This window comes from Dermacentor variabilis, chromosome 5 (genome assembly GCF_050947875.1).
Source record: "Dermacentor variabilis isolate Ectoservices chromosome 5, ASM5094787v1, whole genome shotgun sequence".
Taxonomy (NCBI): Eukaryota; Metazoa; Arthropoda; class Arachnida; order Ixodida; family Ixodidae; genus Dermacentor; species Dermacentor variabilis.
The window spans coordinates 11,262,616-11,286,560 of record NC_134572.1 but is presented as its reverse complement, the minus strand read 5'-3'; the positions used below and the strand labels follow the sequence as shown (position 1 = coordinate 11,286,560).

General features: G+C 47.5%; 1 protein-coding gene across 1 annotated transcript in view; it reads right to left on the bottom strand.

Annotated features, from left to right (window-relative positions):
- Nucleotides 1-23,700, bottom strand: part of LOC142581796 (uncharacterized) — a 37,092-nt gene extending 13,392 nt beyond the window's left edge. Inside the window, exons 1-3 of the mRNA XM_075691250.1 lie at nt 23,061-23,700; nt 22,003-22,085; nt 10,562-10,664 (exon numbers count right to left, since the gene is read on the bottom strand). Of these exons, the coding sequence (XP_075547365.1) occupies nt 10,562-10,664; nt 22,003-22,077 (178 nt within the window). The 5' untranslated portion in view covers nt 22,078-22,085; nt 23,061-23,700. The remainder of the gene's footprint in view (nt 1-10,561; nt 10,665-22,002; nt 22,086-23,060) is intronic.
- Nucleotides 23,701-23,945: the final 245 nt, after the last annotated feature.

Here is a 23,945-nt window from a genome sequence, read left to right as displayed (position 1 = left end):
GACTGCTGGTACGATCTGTTGGGAACTCGGCGCTGACGCCCGTGGTTGTACCTGGGTCGCAAGCCCCAAGGGTAGCGTTGGCCTGGCGGCCTGGGGTACAACTGGAAGCATCCGAAGGTCCCGGCAAAGCATGAGTCGACTGGTAACAACGAAACAACTTGTTTATTTTAACATCGCAAAGAGTTGGTGGTCAGGTTTGACCGAAGTAGAGAGACGGGAGAGCACTTCACTCAACAGAAGAAATCGGAGCCCTCCCTTTTGCGTCCGGGGGCAGCTGTTTTTATACTCTCGCAGTTGAGGGCAAGAAGGAACCCCTCAAAAGACGAGCACGTGAATGTACAATGGGCTAATGGTGACGCACACTGTCGTAGCGATGCCGTAGCACCATGACGAGCACGATCTCGTAGCACCCTGTCGAGCACGATCTCGTAGCACCCTGTTGTAGCGCTGCCGGTCGGGCACAATGACTGTAATGAGAGGATGGTCCCTGCTTTGGCATCGCCTGTTTCGGGCACAATGACTGGAATGAGAGGATGGTCCCTGCTTTGGCATCGCCTGTTTCGGGCACAATGGCTGTAATGAGGGGACGATCCCTGCTTTGGCATCGCCTGTTTCGGGCACAATGACTGGAATGCGAGGGTGATCCTTTGCGGTCGCATCGCCGCAGTCGCGCCTGGAAACACCTGGCGATGAGTGTTGCGGCGACGACGATCGGGCCAAAATGTCTGCCGCCCTGCCGCAGTCGCGCCGGCAAAACCACGTGTCGCAGGCGAAACGCAACAGACCGCCCCGCCGGGGGAAGGAGATCCCGATGGACAGGGGACTGCATCCGCTGGCCGGAGGGATGTCGCTCGATGATGCTCATAACCGAAGTCGGGCGTCCCTCGACGTTTCTTGAGCGCAGCGCACAGAGAAGGCCTCGTTCTCTCGTTCAGGTTCGCACGGGACACTGCAAAGTGACTTCGGGAGAGTTCACATTTTTGTTCCCGTTCCCGGCAAGCGTTAGAACTACGCTGAAACTCAACCGCTCAGTCAGCAAGCACGGCACAACCCTCACTAAGCCCTGCCAGGCTCTTTCCCCTTTTTATACCACTGCCTAGTTCCTTACAGTAGTCTAGCATCACTCAGAACGCGTCCACAAATTGAAAAATTGCACTAGAAAGCATATCATCACTTTGAAACACTAAACAAAAGCAATATGTTAAAAAAAATCCTGCCTCAGGAAGAAAAACATCAGTAACCAACAATTTTGAGGCTGATTCCTACGTTAGGGGCTTCGACTTAAGCCATCGGCGTTACCGTTGAGACTCCCCTTTTTGTAACGCACCTCAAAGGAATATTGTTGTAAAGCGAGGCTCCAGCGCAGGAGGCGGCCATTTTTGGGAGAGATGGTCTGCAGCCATTGGAGAGGGCAGTGATCCGTCTCAATGATAAACCTCGAGCCGGCTAGATAGCATGACAATTTCTGAACGGCCCACACGAGACACGCACACTCTTTCTCGGTGGCGCTATACGCCTGCTCACGACTGGTCAGCTTACGACTAGCATACAGGACGGGGTGTTCTACTTCTCCATTTTCCCGTTGGCACAGTACAACGCCCATGCCTCGCTCACTAGCATCGCACTGAACAATGAACCCTTTTGTATAGTCTGGCGATCGTAGCACAGGCTGGCTTGTTAGGGCACTCTTTAGGGCGCTAAAAGCTCTTTCCTTTGTCTCGTCCCAGACGACTGTTTGAGGCTCTGTCTTTCTTAGAGCATCCGTCAGGGGAGCCGCGATATCAGAGTACCTAGGGATGTACCTCTGATAGTAGCCGGCGACACCTAAGAACGACCGAATATCGGTCTTTGTGCGCGGTTGCGGAAAGTCTCGCACAGCGGCCACTTTTATTTCAGAGGGGCGGCGACGACCCTGACCAATCACGTGACCGAGGTAGACAACCTCGGCCTGTGCTAACTGGCACTTAGGAGCCTTTACTGTCAAGCCTGCTTCGCGCAGGCGGGTTAGCACTGCCCGCAAGTGTGTCATATGCTCAGACCAGGATGCGGAGAATATCGCTACGTCGTCTAGATACGGTAAAGCGAATTCTTGCTGTCCCCGCAACACTTTATCCATGAGACTTGAAAAACAGTATGGCGCGTTCTTCAAACCAAAACTCAACACTTTAGGACAGAATGTTCCCATTGGTGAAATGAACGCCGCATACCTACTAGCCTCTTCTGTAAGTGGAACCTGCCAATAACCCCTGACAAGATCTAGGGTGGAAATAAACTGAGCGCTACTAACTTTCTCAAGGCGCTCCTCGATGTTAGGGATCGGATAAATTTGATCCTTAGTGATGGAATTAAGCCTGCGGTAGTCGACGCAAGGACGAGGTTCCTTGCCCGGTACCTCAACTAAAATCAAAGGGGAGGTATAATCACTCTCACCTGCCTCAATAACACCGAGCTGTAGCATTTTCTTTACCTCAGCCTCCATAATATCGCTCTGGCGGGGTGACACCCGATACGCCTTGGATCGTACTGGCTCTGGGGAGGTAAGTTCTATATCATGAGTAAGTACAGAAGTCCTACCAGGCCTCTCAGAGAACAGACCTTGAAACTCTTGTAATAGCTGGTGTAGTTCGGTTTTCTGCTCGGGCGACAGCGGTGCTTTACTGATAAGGTCACTAATGACTTGACCGGTGTCTTCCCTGTTCGTCACTGAGCCTAGTCCTGGAAGCTCGACCGGAAGCTCTTCAGGAACGTTTATCATCATGCACACCACTGCTTCCCTTTGTCTATAAGGTTTGAGCAGATTACAGTGGTAAACTTGCTGTGCTTTCCGCTTTCCTGGCAGACTTACCACGTAGTTAACGTCCGACAGTTTCTGAACAATTCGTGCTGGGCCCTCCCACTGCACGTCTAGTTTGTTGTTTAGCGATGTGCGCAATATCATGACCTCATCGCCAACCTCAAAACGACGGGCCCTGGCTGTCCGATCATAATAAACCTTGGCCCTCTGCTGGGCCTTTGTCATTGCTTCACCTGACAACTCCTGTGCCCTTCTTAAGCGTTCGAGGAGCTTAAGCACGTACTCCACCACGACTGGGTCGTCGCCCCTACCTTCCGATGATTCTCGAAGCATGCGAAGCGGAGATCGAAGCGAGCGACCGTACACCAGTTCAGCTGGCGAAAACCCCGTAGCTGCATGCGGCGCGGTCCTTAAAGCAAACATCGCCCCAGGCAGACACAGCTCCCAGTCAGTGTGATGTTCAAAACACAAGGCTCTCAACACGCGCTTCATGACGGAGTGGAGCTTCTCAACGGAATTCGACTGTGGGTGGTACACTGAGCTGTGTAGCAGCTTTACCCCACACCTTTCGAGAAAAGTTGTCGTCAAAGCGCTAGTAAACACTGTGCCCTGATCTGATTGAATTTCGGCAGGAAAACCAACTCGCGCAAATATGGACAGTAGTGCATTAACTATCTCAACTGAGCTGAGTTCTTTAAGCGGCACTGCTTCAGGGAACTTTGTCGCTGGGCAGATCACAGTCAAAATGTGTCTGTACCCCGTGGCTGTTACCGGCAGAGGTCCCACAGTATCAATAACGAGCCGTCTAAAAGGCTCCGTAATGATAGGTACCAATTTCAACGGCGCCCTCGATTTGTCCCCTGGTTTGCCCACCCGCTGACAAGTGTCACATGTCCTCACGAAATGGTCTGCGTCCCGAAAACACCCTGGCCAATAGTACTCTTGCAAGAGACGGTCCTTAGTTTTCTTAACTCCTAGGTGTCCGGACCACGAACCCCCATGCGACAAGCGCAACAGATCCTGACGATAGCATTGAGGCACGATCAGCTGATCGAACTCCACTCCTCTTCGGTCTAGATACTTCCGGTACAGGACTCCACCTCTTTCCACAAAACGCGCAGTTTTCCTGGCGATACCTTCTTTGACATTGCAGCGCACGTTTTCCAGGCTGCCATCCTTTTTTTGCTCGGCTATCAAAGCCGACCGGCTGACTTTTAGCAACCTATCAAGTCCGTCTGACGTAGGCGCGATGAGCAAATCAGTAGATAGCTCTTCTAACTTTCCCGAATCGGGATTTTCCTCTCCAGTATCTGGCGCCTTCAACGCTACAGACTCAATTTTATTCAGTTCGGGCGTGCTCTGAATATCAGCTTGCTGCGCCTCTGACCCTTTTTCGTTGTTTGATAACGTCGGCCCCGCAACTACCGCCTTTGCAGCGAGCTCCCGAACCTTCGATCTGGTTAAGGCCTGAACACTAGCTTCACCAAACAAAAGCCCCTTCTCGCGCAGGAGGTGATCGGACCTGTTTGAAAATAGGTACGGGTACTGGGGTGGCAGCATAGATGACACTGCCGCCTCTGTCTCAAGCGCTCCGAAAGGTCCTTCAATAAGCACCTTTGCTACTGGCAGACACACGCTATGAGCTTCCACGGCTTGCTTGATCCACGCGCACTCGCCCGTGAACATATGGGGTTCTACGTAAGATGGGTGAACTACATCCATCGTAGCTGCGGAATCGCGAAGCACTCGGCACTCTTTCCCGTTCACGAGGAGGTCTCGCATGTAAGGCTCGAGAAGCTTCATGTTCTCGTCAGTGCTGCCTATTGAAAAAAACACAACTTTTGGTGTTGTTTCCGGACACTGCGCCGAAAAGTGACCCGGCTTCTGGCACGTATAACACAAGCGCGCTCGCCTCATCTCGAACCGCTTTCTGCGTTTGTCTGCCGCCGTCTCTTTACGTTTGGTCGGACTGCTTTCGCTCGCATCCGCACTACGCGTGTCCCCCTTTAATCTCATGGGTGTGAACTTTGGCCTTTCAAACTTCGAGCCAAATTCACCCTTTTGACCGTCCTTAGCTCCGCGAGCCCGACGCGTCACAAACTCCTCGGCTAGCTCAGCGGCTTTAGCCACCGTACAAACGTCTGGCCTATCCAAGACCCAGTATCGCACGTTCTCCGGTAACCGACTATAAAACTGTTCTAGCCCGAAGCACTGCAGAACTTTATCGTGGTCACCAAACGCTTTCTCTTCTTTGAGCCACTCCTGCATGTTCGACATAAGCCTATACGCAAACTCTGTATATGACTCACTTCTGCCTTTCTCATTTTCCCGAAACTTCCGACGGAACGCCTCCGCAGACAGCCGGTACTTTTTTAGCAGACTCGATTTTACTTTGTCGAAATCCTCTGCTTCCTCTCTATCCAAGCGAGCGACTACGTCGGCCGCCTCGCCGGGTAACAAAGTGAGCAAGCGCTGTGGCCACGTTTCCCGAGAGAACCCCTGCTTCTCGCACGTTCGCTCAAAGTTAACCAGGAACAAACCAATGTCCTCTCCAAGCTTAAACGGCCGCATCAGGTCAGTCATTTTGAACAATACTCGTTCTCCTGCACCGTGTGCCTGACTTCCATTACGAGCGCGTTCCATCTCTACCTCGAGACGCTTCATTTCCAAAGCGTGTTCGCGCTCTTCTTTTTCTTTCTGTTCTTTAAGTTCACGCTCTTCTTTTTCTTTCTGTTCTTTAAGTTCGCGCTCCTGTCTTTTTGACCTCTCCTCAATAGTCTCAAGGCATTCCGACAGCTCGTCATCCTCAGCCTCTAACTCAAGAATAGCCTTTAGCAGTTCAGGTTTTCTTAGTTTGTCTGAGACATACAGACCCAACTCTCTTGCAAGCTCCAACAATTTCGGTTTGCGCAACGACTTCAAATCCATGGCTGCTCTGAATGCTGCTTTCTCTACTGCTTACTATTGTCTTGCCGCAAACTAACCCGGCAGCAACGACAACCACAATTACCAGCTCTGTTTCTGACACTAACAAAAGCCTGGCAAAGCTCAGAAGAAGAAAGTCCCGCACTCACCAAACCTCGCAGGCAGGAATTCCACGCAGTCGTTCCGCTGCAGGCAACCAGTCGTCACACAGGGCTCGTTGCACTGCTCCCGGATCGTCGTTGAGCTGCTCAGCATACCGTCAACTGCATCTCTTCGCTGCTGGCCTCCGTTGTCGCGATCTCACCGCTGGCAGACAGTTGTTTGAAGTCGTAGGCGATCTCACCGCTGCCAACCAGATGTTTGGGATCGGACTGCTGGTACGATCTGTTGGGAACTCGGCGCTGACGCCCGTGGTTGTACCTGGGTCGCAAGCCCCAAGGGTAGCGTTGGCCTGGCGGCCTGGGGTACAACTGGAAGCATCCGAAGGTCCCGGCAAAGCATGAGTCGACTGGTAACAACGAAACAACTTGTTTATTTTAACATCGCAAAGAGTTGGTGGTCAGGTTTGACCGAAGTAGAGAGACGGGAGAGCACTTCACTCAACAGAAGAAATCGGAGCCCTCCCTTTTGCGTCCGGGGGCAGCTGTTTTTATACTCTCGCAGTTGAGGGCAAGAAGGAACCCCTCAAAAGACGAGCACGTGAATGTACAATGGGCTAATGGTGACGCACACTGTCGTAGCGATGCCGTAGCACCATGACGAGCACGATCTCGTAGCACCCTGTCGAGCACGATCTCGTAGCACCCTGTTGTAGCGCTGCCGGTCGGGCACAATGACTGTAATGAGAGGATGGTCCCTGCTTTGGCATCGCCTGTTTCGGGCACAATGACTGGAATGAGAGGATGGTCCCTGCTTTGGCATCGCCTGTTTCGGGCACAATGGCTGTAATGAGGGGACGATCCCTGCTTTGGCATCGCCTGTTTCGGGCACAATGACTGGAATGCGAGGGTGATCCTTTGCGGTCGCATCGCCGCAGTCGCGCCTGGAAACACCTGGCGATGAGTGTTGCGGCGACGACGATCGGGCCAAAATGTCTGCCGCCCTGCCGCAGTCGCGCCGGCAAAACCACGTGTCGCAGGCGAAACGCAACAGGGGACTTCAACGCCTACCATACGGCTTAGGGCTATCACAAGATGGACAAGAAAGGAACGAATGTCCACAACACAGCACATCACCAGGTAACAATGTGGAATGACCCGCACACACCTACAAGAAGTGGAAACCATATATCAAGAGACACCAACTCGGATCTAACTTTCACAGCGGGACTATCCCAAGTGGAGTGGACGAGACTCCAAAAACTGTGGGAAGTGACAACTTACCTGGTACAGACGGAATTCGCTTACAGGAGAGCACCCCTCAAAATTGGCAAGACAGAAATGACGGACTGGACCGCTTTCCGAAAAGAACGCCCCACACCAACAGCCGAAGACCTCGAAGAATAGACCAAATTCATCATAGAAAAGGTAGAGAAGTGCATCATGGAAATTTAATTCACCATGGAAATCCCAGCTGTGGACCCCCACCTGATTTATGTGTGGGAAACTCGTAGAAGCCTTATCCGTAGATGGAAAAAGCAGAAACGGAACAGACTCTTGAAAAAACACATTGCGGAGCTGACCAGGCAAGCCGAAGAATACGCCGACCAATTAGAAAGGCAGAACTGGATCCAGGTATGTGACAGGCTTCAGGGAAGCCTAAGCAAAGGCAAGATATGGAGCATCATCTCATTGTCAAACACTAAGGAATCAAAAAACAAGACAAGGAAGAACCTCACGAAGATCCTCCACAATTACGGAGGCTTAGACGACGAAATCTTGGAAGCAGTAAACAAGCTGACAGGAGGCACACAAGGCACGGCAATTTATTAGATGCACCTAGATTACACAGGCAACCTAAATGAAGAACTAGATCGTTCTTTCACGCATGCAGAAATGGAAGCGACACTGGCAAAGCTCACTCGAAGCGCAACCCCATGTATAGACTATATAAACGATATACGCCACAACATAAGCAAGTGTGCGGCAGAATACCTCTAAAGGCCATCAACAAAAGCTGGGTAAGTGGAACAATTCCATCAATCTGGAAACACGCGGAGGTCATCACGATCCCGAAGCCAAAGAAACCACAGGGAATAGGAAATATGCGACCCATATGCCTAACATCATGCGCAGGCAAGCTGTACGAGCACATAGACCTTAACAGACGAACTTCATACGTGGAAGAAAACCGGTACATGCCCGACACCATGTATGGATTCCGCCCACATTTACCGGCTCAAGACATCTTGCTACAATTAAAGGAAGACGTCTTCCATCATCTAGGGAAAACACAGCAAGTGCTCAATCCTGGCCATGGACATGAAAGGAGCCTTTGACAATGTCTCTCACGAGGCAGTGTTGAAGAATCTCCAGGACATGCATTGTGGCGAAAGAACTTACCGCTACGTACAAAACTTTCTTATTAGCAGAACAGTGACAATTGGTCTGGGCAACCTGAAATCCGACATATTTGAAATGGCGAACAAAGCAACTGCGCAGGGCTCTGTCATCTCACCCTGCTTTGTAACATAGCTATGCTGAAACTACCAAGTATATTGCCCTCTATACAGATAACTTCACCATCTGGACAACAGGCGGATCTCCAAGAAGTCCACAGGATGCGCTTCCAGAAGCGGTGGACCATACAGGAACCTACCTCAAGGCTTGCGGTCTCGCATGCGCGCCATAAAAGTCGGAACTTCTCACACGAAAAGTGAGAACCAGGAAATTACAACCAGTCGCCAAACGGGGAAACCCCGGAACCAGAACTCCGCCAGGATGGAGTGCCAATTCTTAAAGTAGCGTCGCTCAGAATCGTCGGCCTACATATACACAAGGACGGATCCGGCGCCGCCACTCTACCCAACATGCAAGATACCGTCACGCAAGTAGCATATTCGGTACAATGGGTAGCAAACAGAAGACAGTTTGAAAGAACAAGACGCAGTCAGAAGCATCCAAGCCCTTATCTTCAGTAGAATCACCTACGGCACCCCTTACTTAGACCTCAAGTATGCGGAAATCGAAATACCGAACACGCTCATCAGGAAGGTCATCAAGATTGCCATAGGGATTTCCGAACGCGCCTCCACACGACTACTTTGCTTATGTCTCGACAACACCTGGGAGGAGCTAGTCGAAGCACACAAATTTAACCAGCTCGAACGTCTCGAAATTACTAAAACAGGGAGAAGATTACATTAGAAGAAGACTCAGAAGATTAGGAAATGCTGAAGCTATGCAACTTGGGCGCGACGAGAAAATGGTAATCCCAGAGACAATTCGAGACTTCGTCTCTGTAGCCCCCATTCCAAGAAATATGCATCCAACCCACCATGTAGGAAGAAGAAAAACCAGAATAGTCACTCTCAGAAAATACCTACCGCCGAAATATGAACACACACCAATGCAGTGAAATATTCGGGAACTCCAGCACATGATATCAGCGTCGTCGATAGTAAGAGCACAAAGGGAACGGAGTAGCATCTTAACCAGAGAAATAGATACGGCAGAAGAGAACAGCAACAGCCCTGGGCATCTCAACCTGCGGGAAGGGGCAACCACACTCACTGATTCACAAGCGGCTTGCAGAAATTTTCAGAAAGGGAGAATCTCCAGGCAAGCCCTACAAATCCTCACAGCCGCGCCAAAGAATCACATACCAAATATGCATACATCGTTTGGACCCCGGGCCACGAGTTCCTGCTGGAGAATGGGGCAGCCGACGCCTCTGCCCGAGCTCACGTTCACCGCGCTTCCTCACACGACGCGCTAAGGAGGAAGGAAGAAGTCCGCAAAATGTACACCACAATTAAGGCGAAAGCCTTAGATGGCTCATGGATCGAAAAACTGACCGTCCAGCTTTATAAAAAAATTGACCATCCGGCGTTATGGCACAAAAATTCAACGGCTCCAAAAGTGATGGTAGTGGAACGCAAGACCATTGGTGGGAGTCGAAACCACGACTTTTAGTTAAGGCGAATTAAGGCACATGTTTTTTTTTTGGACAAATTTAAGGCACTCGAACCCACGGCCTTTGTTGTTAATTAATAAGTTAACTAAGGCACAGTTAATTATGATAGAGTTAAGCCACTTTAACCCATGGCCTTTTGTGGGAGTCGAACTCTCGACCTTTGGTGGGAGTCGAATTACTAACCGAGGAGCAGTTGGAGGCCAAGCTAACAGACCCGGACCCAACGAAGCAGAGCAACCTAATCACACGGTCACGAAAGATGGCCATGGCCCGCGGCAACCTGGAATAAGGAGGCTACCTTTAGTTTATTCTATATCTCTCTCTTAGGTTCAAGGGCTGCTCCAATCTTGCAGTAAGATAGCTAACTAGGCGTCTTGAACTCTCTGAACAGCGCGACGTAACGAGGAATAGGAGAGATGACGTAGCAAGCACTTAAATCGGAAAAAAATTATTTCTGCATAAGAGTAACCAGTGTAAATTTGGAAAATCGCGCATATATGCCAGTGAGCTGGATGCCAACAAAACCAGCTCAACATAAATGTTCTGGCGGAATGTAATCTACTTGCAAGTCAACGCTTGCTGCATTTTCTTTCTGTGACCCTTGCTATCACTTGCTCTGTTGTTTCTTTCAAATGATCAAATGCGAGAACAACGTGAAGGCCGTCTATGTCAGAGATGGGCCCTTCCATACCGCCATCACTGCAGTACAACTAGCCATCTTTGAAATGTCACTTCGTCTGTCGGCAGTACTATAGTACTCGTTCATACCCGTCACTGTCGATTCAATGCCGTTCAGCTTGAGCATGACGATGGCGTCATCAGCGCTCATGGCGGCGTACAGCACCGCGACGAGATGAATGCTGTTCATTGCCTGCGATAGCGGGTTGGGAGAGAACAGCCCGTAAGTATACTGACCCGCCATAACAAAACGACAAGTATCATTTCAAACACGTTTCTCAGCATCACAGCGCCATGGAAGGCCTTTACCAATGATGTGCGTAATTTTTCACTGCGATAAACGTCTTTTTTATCATTTATGAACGTTCAACTTGGTCAAAAAATTCCTTTGAAGAACGAGGAACCCTTTCTTTTTCCCGTTTCTGCGATCCGGCTTCTTTCGGATTCGTATTGAAGCAAGTATACTAGCGCCAAAAGACCAAAGGCAACAAAAAGAAGGCTCAACACAGCACTATTATTGCTGCTACTAACTATTTGTCCTTCGTCCTATGGCACTATCTTGGATATTTATACTGCAGCGCATTTTATACTGACCGTTTACGATCCGTTTATTTATTGAAGCAATTTTCAGGAGATAATCCTGCTAAAAGGTATCTGCCTGCTAAGGTCGCGCAATGTCCTTCCATGTATAGCTGGTATCCGTGTCGTGCGTTGCATTCCTACCAAGAGCCATTTGTTATTGCAGGAAGCAACCCCACTGTGTTGTATTAATTTGTTATGACCAATCTTTATCTCCTCCTTTTGCCTTTTTTTTTTTTGTGTGAGTGGACGAGCGGGGTCGCAATGAAGGGTTTTTCCGGACCCATGCTAGTTTCAGCGCAGCATATGCACACATGGACAGAATAAAAAGCAACAGAATAAGCACTAGATCACAGACAGAGCGCTCTGTTTATGATCTAGTCATTTTTGTTGTTGTTCATTTGTGCCTATAGATTCATTTTAGCATATAGCTACCCTGGATTAACTTGCGCAGGAAAACAACTTACAACCTTAGCGTATATGTAAACGCATCTTACCTCCATAAATTGGGCAAGACACCTGAACAGAAACAAGGGAACATGTTGTTTAATACAATGATGATGCACCGCGTAAGAAAGATCCATGCTTTGGAGGTTGTCATTTAGTATCTTGCTAGTAATGGTAAACGCTCTAATATGTGCGCATTACCGCAGGGATATGGCTCAGCATGGTGATTCTGTAACGGCTGTAAACTAAGGACATATATATATATATATATATATATATATATATATATATATATATATATATATATATATATATATATATATATTGTATCGAAGACGACGAACGCTAGCCAATCATCATCACCAGCGCTGGATACGGCGTTCGCCATTCGTGCTGGGACACGTGCTGACATGCGCGTTAGCCGCTCTCGGTCCGCAGCTTATAAACCTCCTCGCAATATATGGTCACCGAAGCTCGTGTAATCTGATTTTTGCTCGACGCCAATTGTGTAGTATTTTCTAGAAGATACGCAGGCACCAGTGATTACTCGGGAATTTTCGATGACTCATGTATAAAAACCGACGCGCTTGACCCGCAGATAGATTCCGTTGATCGCCGACCGTGCTCCTCGCTATCATTGTGCTTTGAGTGCAACCTGCTTTTGTGGCCACAAGTTCACCCAATAAAGGTTAGTTGGTGTGCGTGTTTGTATATATATATATACAAACACGCATATATATATATATATATATATATATATATATATATATATATATATGTATATATATATATATATATATATATATATATATATATATATACGTCAGCTAGCTGCCATTTTAGTGCGACAACATTATATGCCCCATTACGCGAAAATCCAGCGTTGCCACCGAGCTATGGTATAAAAAATGGCGGACGGCGCAAAGAGCAAGCACACATCACAATATGCTCGAATTGACAAAAATTTCTCAGGGAGGTTCCTGCAAACAAAGTAAATCAATGGCTTCGAAAAGAAGGTCTCTGGGTGTGAGACGAGCACGCTACCCCGATGACACGGTGGCTCTACGGTTCTCGCTGACTGAAGGCGTGCCTAGTGCGAGCGTCACTCCACACATGACGTCGCAGCCAAGGAGGGGCAGGGGGAGGTGGCGCCACGCTATGAGTGAAGCCGCAGAAGCGCAGAGTAAACTGAGTTTTGAAGGAAGACTCAGGGACATGGATCAAAATAAATGAGCGGCTAAAGTGCACAAGCATCTGTACCTGATAAGCGTGGACACAGAATGGAGGAAGAGGTCAAGAAAGTTGGCGACCAAGTACAGGGTAATTGAAAGTGTAGACAACCAGGAGTCATAAGAAAGAAAATGAGAGAAACAGAGACTGTGAATTGGATGCAAAGAAGGGGGGAAAAGGCCATAGAGATTTACAAGAATGAGAAAAAAGAGATTAGCGGGGACAATCTGTAAAATAATATGGAGGAAAGTGGATTGCTATTTGAGGCTCGAGTTGGTTACCTAAGGACGAAAACATACCGGAGCAAATACTCGCAACTAGATGAGGCATGTCTATGCTGCAGCGAAAATCTGGCGACCGCTCAGCACGTCCTAATTGAATGTGAATGGAACACCAAGTGAGACCCGGAGGTAGCGTACTCCTTCCAGAAGCGCTAGGATTTAAAGCGGACGGAAGCATCAACCGCTCAGCACTCGGAATAAGCAAGAGACGTTTAGAGTATTGGTGAAAAAAAGCAGTGAAGATATTGATACGACCAGATTCCTTACAGACATATGTAGTGGTCCAAGGTAGACATAGAAGTATTGAGAAAGAGAAAAAAAGATTAAAGAGATCTAAACAAAAATGCTAGAATGGATAGTAGCATAGAATTCAATTCTGGGGTTTTATATGCCAAAATTATGATTTATTATGAGTCACGCCGTAGTGAGAGATTCCGAATTAATTTTGACCATCAGGGGATCTTGTCTTGTCTTGTCTTGTGTCCCAGACAGTGGCGCGTACCACTATGGGGGATTCGCCAAGAAGCAGGCGGTTTTCCGTAAGGTTATAAGTATAGAGAAACTAGATTTGAATAGTGGAGCGTGGGACGATAGAACCGTAATTTAGACTTGCAATGAAAATATTGGTAAGAATTTTGATAAAATAATTTAACGTAAAGAAATGAAGTAATAGAAACGATGGATAATTGTAGAAAATCAGCAAGATACTCTTTATGTCTCTCTAATAAAATTGCAAACTGCAAGAAAAGCATCCCTGTGGCTGGTTCCCAGTGAAGTCGCCGCAAAAGAAAGAATACTTGTCGAGGTTAGCGATAGGCCAAGTTTGGTAAATGAGTATTCTAATATTTTTCTTTGTCTTAGAAAGCGGTGGCATGAGAGAAAATAATGTTCGATAGTTTCAGGTGCACTGCGATAAGAACATAGAGGGGACATAGCGAGACCAGACCTGTGTAAGTAAAAATTTAGAGGAGGTATACGACATCTCAATTTTGTAAAAGATACTTCCAATTGCCTTGAAGGACGCCAATTAATATTCCATGGGAAGCCAAGATGGTGGAATTCAGAACACGGTGTTAGCATGGATATTGCAGAATATTGAGATATAGCGAAATTTCTGTACCTTGCCGCGGTGACATAAGCTGATGTCGGCAAAACAGATATGATAGGGCCGTTCAGGGATGCTCGTGCGAGTGAATCGGCCATTTCATTCAAGTGCAACCCACGATGTCCCGGTACCCAAAGCAAAGATACTTTTCGTAAGTACGGAGGTATCATCGAACGAAATGTTCTTTGAATTGCTGAATTTAAAGATGCAGCTAGTGCTGTGCATACAGATAGCGAGTCGGTCACGATAACAGCTAATTGGTCTTTTGGGGGGAGTTTTCGTAATGCTAATATAATCGCTAATAATTCTGCCTGAAATATAGGTGTGAAGTCGGGAAGGCGAAGGGAGTAGGACCATTGAAGAGATTCAGAGAAGATCCCCACTCCTGCCTTCTCATTGCAAACAGAAGCGTCAGTAGCTATATCGTTGTCAGTGGTTAGCCGGTGTAGGTGGCCGTGTAAGATATTAATTAAATATCGCCTTGGTAATAGTTTAGCATGATTAGGAAATATGTCCTCGAACTCAATTTTGAGGTCTGTAAAGGCATCATTTGAATGGTAAACTTGGCGTATGGATAAATCCAGTTTTTGTAACTCTGCTTAATACTATCTGAGGACTGTGGAATCTCGACCACGATACTTGGCAAAACTCAGCAGGTTCAGTGATAAAAGCATATTGCGTACGTCTTTTTGAAAACTCATAAATTTTTAAAAATGTCTGAACCGTAAGCATGCGGAATCTGCAATCTAGGGTGGGTATATGAGCTTCCTGATATAAAACAGCGTTGGCAACAAATCTAGGAAGCCCGAGGCATGACCGTAGAGCTTCTCTTTCTAAAAGTATGAGAGGCTTAATTTTGTAGGCGGGGCCACCGGAAAATATCACGCAGCCGAATTCTAATATGGGCCGAACATACATTTTATATATCATGAGTAAGGTATCCCTGCGTAGTCCAGAGCGACGGTGGCTGAGCCGGCGGAGCATAGCTACGGCTCGTTCTGCCTTTGTTTTCATATGTTCAATGTGACTGCGCCAGGTGAGTTTGCCATCGTAAATGGCACCAAGGTACTTGACTTCGTCAACTTGAGGAATGATTTCCTGTCGGTATTGTAAAGTAATTTGCACCTGTGCAGTTAATGGGAATACCAATACCGCACTTTTGCTAATATTTAACGACATGCATACCCCCTCTAGCCATGTCTCCAGCATTCCTAAGTAATTCTGCAACGACTGTTGTAGTGAATGTATATTATTTGCGGACGTAAAAAATGCGATATCGTCCGCGTAGACATAAACATGTACTTCCGGACACAAAGCAATTGTGCTTAGCAAAATGTTAAATAATGTAGGGGAAAGAACGGAACCCTGTGGTACACCTCTTGTCTGCTTGTGTTTGGACGTCGAAATACCGTGTTGTTAAAAATAAAGCTCTTTATCTCTTATAAATTCATAGATCCAAGTGGTTATATATTTGGGGAAATTCGTAGACAGAAGTTTATCGAATAGAATACAATGTTCTGTAGAGTCATATGCTTTTGATACATCTAGCGTCACCAAAGCTGCGTACTCTCGTTTGCGGCGAGCAAGTTTAACGTGGCTCTCTAAGTCTACATGGGCACACCATATGGAGTGACCGGGACGAAATCCAATCTGGCAAGGACTGAGAAGGGTGTCATCCTGCATAAAATTTGTTATACGGCCGTGAAGAACTCTTTCTATTAATTTGACGACATTGGAAGTAAGAGAAATTGGTCTTATGTTGTCTAAGTCAAGTCCAGCTGATTTTTTCTTTAATAGTGGAATAATTTTAGCTACTCTCCACTCTCTTGGAACCCATGCATTCTTGAGAGAGAAATTTATTATGTTTAGGAGGTCCTGAGGCGCATAATCAAATAGCACTTTTAGCATTCCTGTTGTAATTCCATCTGGACCGGGGGGCGACGCTGGCAGCGAACTAATAATGCGTTCAATCTCTGTCGTCTACCAAGGGAGGTTTTTTTAGGCTTGAGGGCAATTTATGTTTGAAACGTTGCGCAAGTCCTTGAGCAATTTTCTCAAGTGATTCCGATACTTCTTTTGTTGATAGAACGACAGAATCGACATTCACGGGCGCCGGTATAACTTTACGAGATCTAAGAAATTTAAACAGGGCCTTTTTATTGCAAGACTTCGAAAGGTATCTGTAGTGCTTGGAATCATAATCCTCCTAAGCTTTTGAGACTGTTCGTTTAAATGTAGTAGCTATATATGTATAATCAGCCCAATTAACAGGACTTTGGTTGAATAAAAGTTTCTTCCACGCTGCTTTTCTACGTCTAAAATCTCGCTCGCAGTCAGAATTCCACCAGGGGCAATATGATCCACCCTTACTAGATTGCACAACAAACTGAGCTTTTTTTGATGACTGTTTTAGAATGGAACATAGGCTAATTGCTTTAATATACCTCTCCATGCCCTCCTGAGCGTGTAAAGCTGATTTTAATGCATTTTTTAATTTTTCGTAATTAACAAAAGTGCGCACATTACTATCTAAACTAGCTAGCGGAATAAGCAGTTCAAGAATTATAGGGAGGTGATCACTGTTAGTTCCGGAGTCTACAGTTTTCCAGGAGGTGACAGGCATGCTCGAGGTAGCAAACGTAAGATCTAGGGCAGATCGCGACTGACCCCGTACGAAAGTATGTGCTCTCGAATTTAAGCGAGATAACTGATTCGTTAAGACCCAATCCCACAAGCGTTTGCCACAAGTGACCGTTCGGAAACCCCACGATACATGTTCAGAATTAAAATCTCCCACCAGTACGATGTTCTTCTGACTGCGTGCAATAGAGGTATCGAGATAGCGGGTATCTTGCACTCCAGCGGGGAAGTACGTGTTAATTATAAAAAAAGGTGTGCAACCAGGGAGTATTATATCCAGTGCTAAGATTTCACAGTCTGGGGACATCATCTGGTGTGTAATAGTAGCTCTATGACAGATTTTTGATGGGACAAACAAAACTAAACCACCGCCTCGGTATAGGCGATCCAATCGAAAACATCGGAATTTTTTTAGATGAAAAGCCTGACCTGCAACAAGCCAAGTTTCCTGTAAAATAATAATATCTGGAGAATATTTAGAAATAAGATATAACAAATCTGTTGCAGCGGAAAGTATGGAACGACAGTTTCACTGAATTACTGTTAAAGTTCCTATAGTGAACAAATCCGAGCAGTAGAAACTGCTTGGTCTAAAACGCTCTCTTTTAAGAAGTGCTTCTTAGTAGGAATCATCGTACTTTTTTGCCTTGAACTTGGTGGGAGAGCTAGGTTTTGTCTCTGTCGGTGACCTTGTTCGTTTAAGAGATCGGGGATCCATATCTACATCTTGATTTTCCATCCCGTCTGTGTCAGAAAGACACATTTGGTCGATTTTCTTAGAAGTTGGTGGCTTAGATGGCTCGTTATTTGTGGATGTCTGCGCGGTCGATATTCCAATTCGTGGACTCCGCGGTAGATCTGACACCGGATCCTCAATATTGGCTTTATTAGTTAGTTGAAGCCACGGAGCTAGTTGTGAGGACAACACCTGAACAAGGGAGTCGTGAGATTTGTCATGATGCGCTCCATTGCTTTCTCCAGCGCCTTTTCTACGGAAACTGCCACAGCCTCAGAGATTGAGTTTTCCATACACATCGTTTGACGGGCCGTTATACCCGCATACCTCTGAGTCCTACTCTTGAATTTCTCCAATGACCTCACGACGAGAGCATCGACGTCTATCAATTATTTCAAGGATTTGAACTTCTTTTGACCTTGCAGGGCAATTAGGCTCATCTGCTGGGTGGGGACCACTGCAAAGGCAGCAGGACTCATTTCGGGAAGAACAGTGATGGCCTTCTCCACAAATTCGGCATCGTGTGTTGGATCTGCAGCCTTTTATGGAGTGCCCGAACCGCCAGCACTTTAGACACTGAAGGACGCGAGGTGATAGAGGCTCAATTCGGTATATCAGTGGCCATGCCTTGATTTGCGATGGGCGGTTCATTCCAGCGAAAGTAGCAATGACTGTTTCAGTGGGCATGCGCTTATTGTCAACGACACGGCTGCAACGATACACAGAAATCACGCCTGCTGCTGAAAGCATTTCCAAAATTTCTGCCGGACATAGACTTATGTCGACACCGCGGACTAGGCCTTTGGTACATGCAAGGTGATGAGGAATGAAACTGCTCACCGGATGTGTCGCGAAAACATCGCACTTCAGTAAATCTTGAACACAAGCCTGGTCTGATGAGCAGCAAAGAATCCCCCCTCGGCTGAACTGTCGAACCTCGGTGATTTGCTGAAAATTGACCGAGGCAATCCGGAGCTCGGTTTGAATTGCTTTAGGATTCTCCATGCGAATCACACCGCCATCACTCGGAACCAAAGCCACAGGTACGCTGCTCGTCCGACTGCGTAAGAAAAGCTCCACCGGCAAATCAGAGTTAGGAACAGAAGCCGACCAGGAGGAAGCCTCCTGGCCTGGCGATCAGAGTGACATTGCAAAAAAAAAAAACAGGAAATTACTCTGGAAGGTTAGCAGATATTGAAATAAAAGATAAAAACAAATACGTTAAATACACAGATTAAAAGGAAACCGCCAGCTACTTGACCAGAACCAGTGTTCGGGAGCTCAGGAACCAGGCCACGTCAGCGCACAGTTGGAACGACCGAACATTGGCGCTTTTGCACTTCGTCCCCATCCAAATGCGGCCACCATGGCCGGGATTTGATACCTCGACGTCATGCTTAGCAGCGCAACGCCATGACCGCTAAGCCACCGGGGCGGATATAGCAGACCTGAGCAACTCAAGCAGGCTAGGGGACTATTTGTCAGCACCCCGGTTCAGAGGGGATGTCATTAAATAATAATAATAATAATAATAATAATAATAATAATAATAATAATAATAATAATAATAATAATAATAATAATAATAATAAGTACCATAACGTGTTCGCGTTGCGTTCTTCGGTTTCCTTTCATTGCTTTAATTAAATGTAATTATCACGTGACCATAATACTTGACGTCATACATTGTCATGTGTCCTTAAAGACTCAAGCTTAGCCCACCTTAATTCTCCTTAACCCGCCTTGATATGATTTGTACCAGCCTTAATTCATCCTAATCAACTCTAACGTCGCAGCCAGTTCTCCGCGACGTGACGTGTGCAATGACGCACGCACTTGGCACACCTTGAAGTGCAGACCACATGCAAGCGATCTTGCGCGTGGCAACGACAAGCGACGCGATGGTCCCCGCCGATGGAGACGGATGTCGTGTTCGCTCGTCGCCTACAAGTCGTACCCCATGCGAGCGATGATTTCGAGCGACGCATCCCCGGAGAGTTGCCGGTATCAGGGAAGCAATATAGGTGCCGAAACTAGCGTGACGCGTGCTTTGTTAACTTGAGTTGATGTGTTTTACTGTAAAAAGCAGCATAAAATATTTCGGAAGGTCTTACAGTAGGTTCTTGTCCTAGCACTGTGAAAATTCAATTGTTTGCTCGTTCCGTGCCCCAATCGGTAGTACTTGAGTGATGTACGCGATCGCGCTCAGTATGAGCTACAACGCGAAAGCACGTGGCACAGCGGTCGCGCGTTGTAGCTCATACAGAGCGCGATAGTACATCCAGTCCCGGCTTCGCGCTAGTCGCTCATAGCGCTTCCGGGCGACGAGCGAAGGATTCTATCGATTTGCAGAAGCGAGCGATCGAAGACCGAGCGATCTGTTCAAGCGACGGCCCGATCCGTCGCTCGAAGCCATCGCTCGTCGCTGTCGCGCACGAGATTACGCTCAGCCTTTACTCAGCCACAACTGTGCAGCCGCCACGGCGTCGGAGAAGCGTGCTCGCCTCGCACCCCGGACCCGGCTTCCAAGCACACCCAGGCCCAAGCGTACCACGTTTTCTTCTCAAAGCCGTTAATTTACTTTGTTTACGGGAACCTCACTGATCAATCTGAACATTCTTTACATATTTTACTCGTTGCGCTGTCGTCCATTTTTGGTACCATCGGTTGATCGCGCCGGATTTTCTGCCTCATTGGACCCATATAATGCTTTTGCATTAAAAAAGCACTAATGCCCAACTGAGCAGTCCTTCGATTTATGAACTCCTCGCAGGCAAGCGAGCGCGTTGAGAGTGGTTGAGACGCTTGGCGCGTTTGGTTTGGCCTTTCCGAAGCGCGGTTATAACGCAAGTGAGAGCTTGCGTGTACAAGGAACGCACGAAAAAAAAATTCACCAAAGGGACAATAATGCTCTCGCATTCCCACACATAAGCAGTTTAAAATGTCTCTGCCATTTTTTTTTTATCGCTCGTGCTCGCATTATGTACAATACAGTTGAACCAGAACATGCATGACCATATAAAAAAATTTGGAGGATGCTTAAGCTTCGCCTTTAAGAGTGGAACGTGATAGCACTCAAAGATCCCTGACTTCATCTCGCGCTTCCGGGCAGCTTCAGCTTATGTAACCGTAATGTTTACCGGGAAACGCTGGCGGCGAAATCTATTCACGAAGGCGAGCTCTCTGGTAGAAACGCAGCCTCTACGTGGGCCAATCTTCTGTTGTTTCGCACTTATGATATTTCAGTCTGAGCATATTTAACATTAGAGGCATGCGCTGTCGGTGTTTTGGACGTTTGTTTGTGGGCTGCCATTGTCGAAATTTCGAGAAGTAACTTTGCAAGGAACGTAAGAGAAGGTATTAGCAACTTGATAGAAGGAGAACTTTAGTGCCGTATAAGAATATGTGTAGTTCCGGATGGTTTTCTCGGCCGCCGAAGCCGGCGCCGACGTCAGATCTTCTGCGACACGGGGCCCCTATAACGCTATCGCGTTAACACGGCGCTTATCCTGTTTGCCGCGTCTCCGACTTTGCTGTCGCCAAGTGTGTTCTGCTTGACCTGTTCTATGGTGTACTGGAATAGGGCAGTGTGTCGTTCGTGTAGTAAAACAATGGGAAAACCGGGGTCGCTCCTGCGATGACGCCACCAGATGCGCTCAGTGATCTGCCAGTGCGCCTAGAGCGCGAAATTTAAGTGTGTTGTGCAAAACCTCCTGCATTTATAAACTAAAACGCCCTGAAAATGCAATTGAACTTATTATAATTAGCAAAAATACATAATACGAACTGTTAGGATACATCAATAATGCCGTCTAAGCTTGCACGTTTCAAATCACAGATCATGCAGTGTTCCTGGTCGTCTGCTCAGCGTTTCAGGAGGCCCCGTGTTGCACCGTTATGGCTCCGCTTGTCAGTTACGGCTGCAGTGACAGATGACGCTACAGTAGACCGGACTGCTCCAGCACCCCAGGTCGACATCGCAAAAAGAGCCACGTTTTCGCCTAGGGACGACACACTGCCGTATTCCAGCACAACATACCTGTATGCTGTACATAACGTATTCTTTTGGACTTCATGCTTACACTTCTCAAAAACAAATAAAGTAAGACAAATATTTTCCACTGAGGCGTCCTTCATAACCTGTTGAGCAGTTTCGGGATGTTAAACGCCATTATTTATTTATCTTGGTTTCGCGCGCACACGTCATACATACTGTTCAGGACAACGTGATATCAACGTCCCTTGGCTTAATATGAGATGCTTATTGGCAAGTTAGATAGCATGGTATCCAAGCCACTACGTACACGAAAATAAACGACATGTGGCCCTCTGGAGTCAAACACGACTTCATCTGCACTCGTGTCGTCCTATTTTGAGTGTAATCTGTTTCACGCACACTTGCTAATTTGAAAACTGGTCGTAAACACATTTTATGTGTCCACGACCCGTTTGATAGTCCCTATTCAACAGTCTCCATTAAGCCGGAAACATAAGAAAATCTTGAGCCACTCACAAAACAGACGCTCGCCATCGTCTGAATGCTGGGTCGGTCTCTGAAGTGCAGGAACTGATAGCAGCTACCTCCCATGACGAAGCCTTGTGAAAAGGAAAGCGAAAACAGAGACCCAAGGTCACAGCATGACAGCGAAACACGATGTATCATGGTCTGGCGGAAATCTGCTTTCTCAGCTCCCAGAACCTAATCAAAGTACAATACATTATTTAGTACCGGATCAGGAACCGCTGGGAAAACATGTAAAATACAGAAGGGCCGACAAAGTACCCATATTAATGGTATATTTGGCTGGTCGCATTCGAGCGTTCTGGAGCGCTGTCGCGGTTTCGTTTACATTCGGCTGGTCGAAATCGAACTCTCGGAAACCATTCAACTGGTTCATTCTGAACGCCGCGCTCCAGCTCCGAGTGCTCGGAGGCGCTCCCAGCGTCAACCTGGGAGCGCGAGTGACCGATATCCGACAGATACTCGATCACGTGGCTACTCCAATTGCTGATGGAGCACATAGCGCGCTCGGCTAGAGCAGCCATTCTCTGGCTGCAGCCTCGAGAGCGCTTGGCATCGCTGCAAACAGAGTTGGAGCGTGGTAGGAACCAGTGGAATGTACCATAAGAACAGGTATGTCTCATTTATCAATGGGGGTTCCCTGCGGTTTATGCAAAAGTGAACGTGATATCATATAAGGAGAAACACCTGCAAAACCAAGACGAACCAGACAAGGAAGTAAGCGCCCTGTCTACAACTCTGTTTCATTTGGTTTTCTTCTTTCTGGCTCACTGGAGGGGACATGCCCCTCTTCGAACTATAGAGCGAATTCATATTTGCCTACATTTATATCATTTCTCGTTCGTACTATACGTAGTATTACAGCAGCGGCTTCGAACGATACCGGCCAATGGAACAAGAATGTTTACCATATACGCGCGAAATTATCATCTCAACTAAGCATTAAGAACGACTCAGGAACAACGCGATTAGTATGATTCACAAGGCCAGTGCATTCCTTTTAGCATATTGGGTAAAATAACTTTCGTAAAACGGCAGATCGAACATACCTGCGACAGCGATAAAAGCCGACGGACAGCCCCGCTGACCCCGCTTGATCTTCTTCTTCTACAAAGTGAAGACGTCCGAGTTGAATATTTCTTCCTCCTTCGTTGCGATATATAGTGGTTGCCGCTGCTGAGAAGTAGCAGTGCGTCGAGAAGAAAAGAATATCAGCAATTCCCTGCATGAAACTATGTGCATCTGCATCGTGCTCCGCGTACTACGTACACTTTCTCACAACCCCCACACACAGCCACTTCAATTAGCAAGCACCCAATGTCACCACAACGGCGTGCCTTTGCCCTGCAACCTTTGCCACATTCCGTTCTTCTATTTGTCTATTCTATGCTTCACCATGTCGATCCCACGGGGCTAGCTATCAGCACGTGCTTTTCTCGCGGTCTTAATTGGCTGTCTCATTTCCCGCGAGTTGTCTGACGTTCGGTTCTGCCGTTCCGTGCCTTGCAAGTCGTCTGCTGTCTTCGCGGTCTGCTCCACACTTCATACGGTGCTGCGATGCTTTCGCGGCCTCTTGTTCCGCTTCTAAAGCACTTGCGCTAATGGCGATGACACACAGTTGACGAACATAGTATGTGTATAGTCCAGCGTGTGCAGCCTGCCCACAAGCGGCCGGGGAAGTCGGATACATCACGCTGTTGACGCTAGGGTGGCCGAAAATTCGCCATCTGTATGGGGTTCAGCGCGTTGACCGCGTCCCGCAGCAACGTGGCGATAAGCTGTTGCCGCAGCGCATGCGCACAAATGGGTGGCGAGCGAGCGCGTTTGTGCTTGGCGAAAGCGCAAACTCCGCGCATTGTTTTCAGTGCACCCAAAGTGTATAGGCGAGCACGCTGCCGGCCAGCCAAACTACACAGCGTGAGGTGCACCTTTGT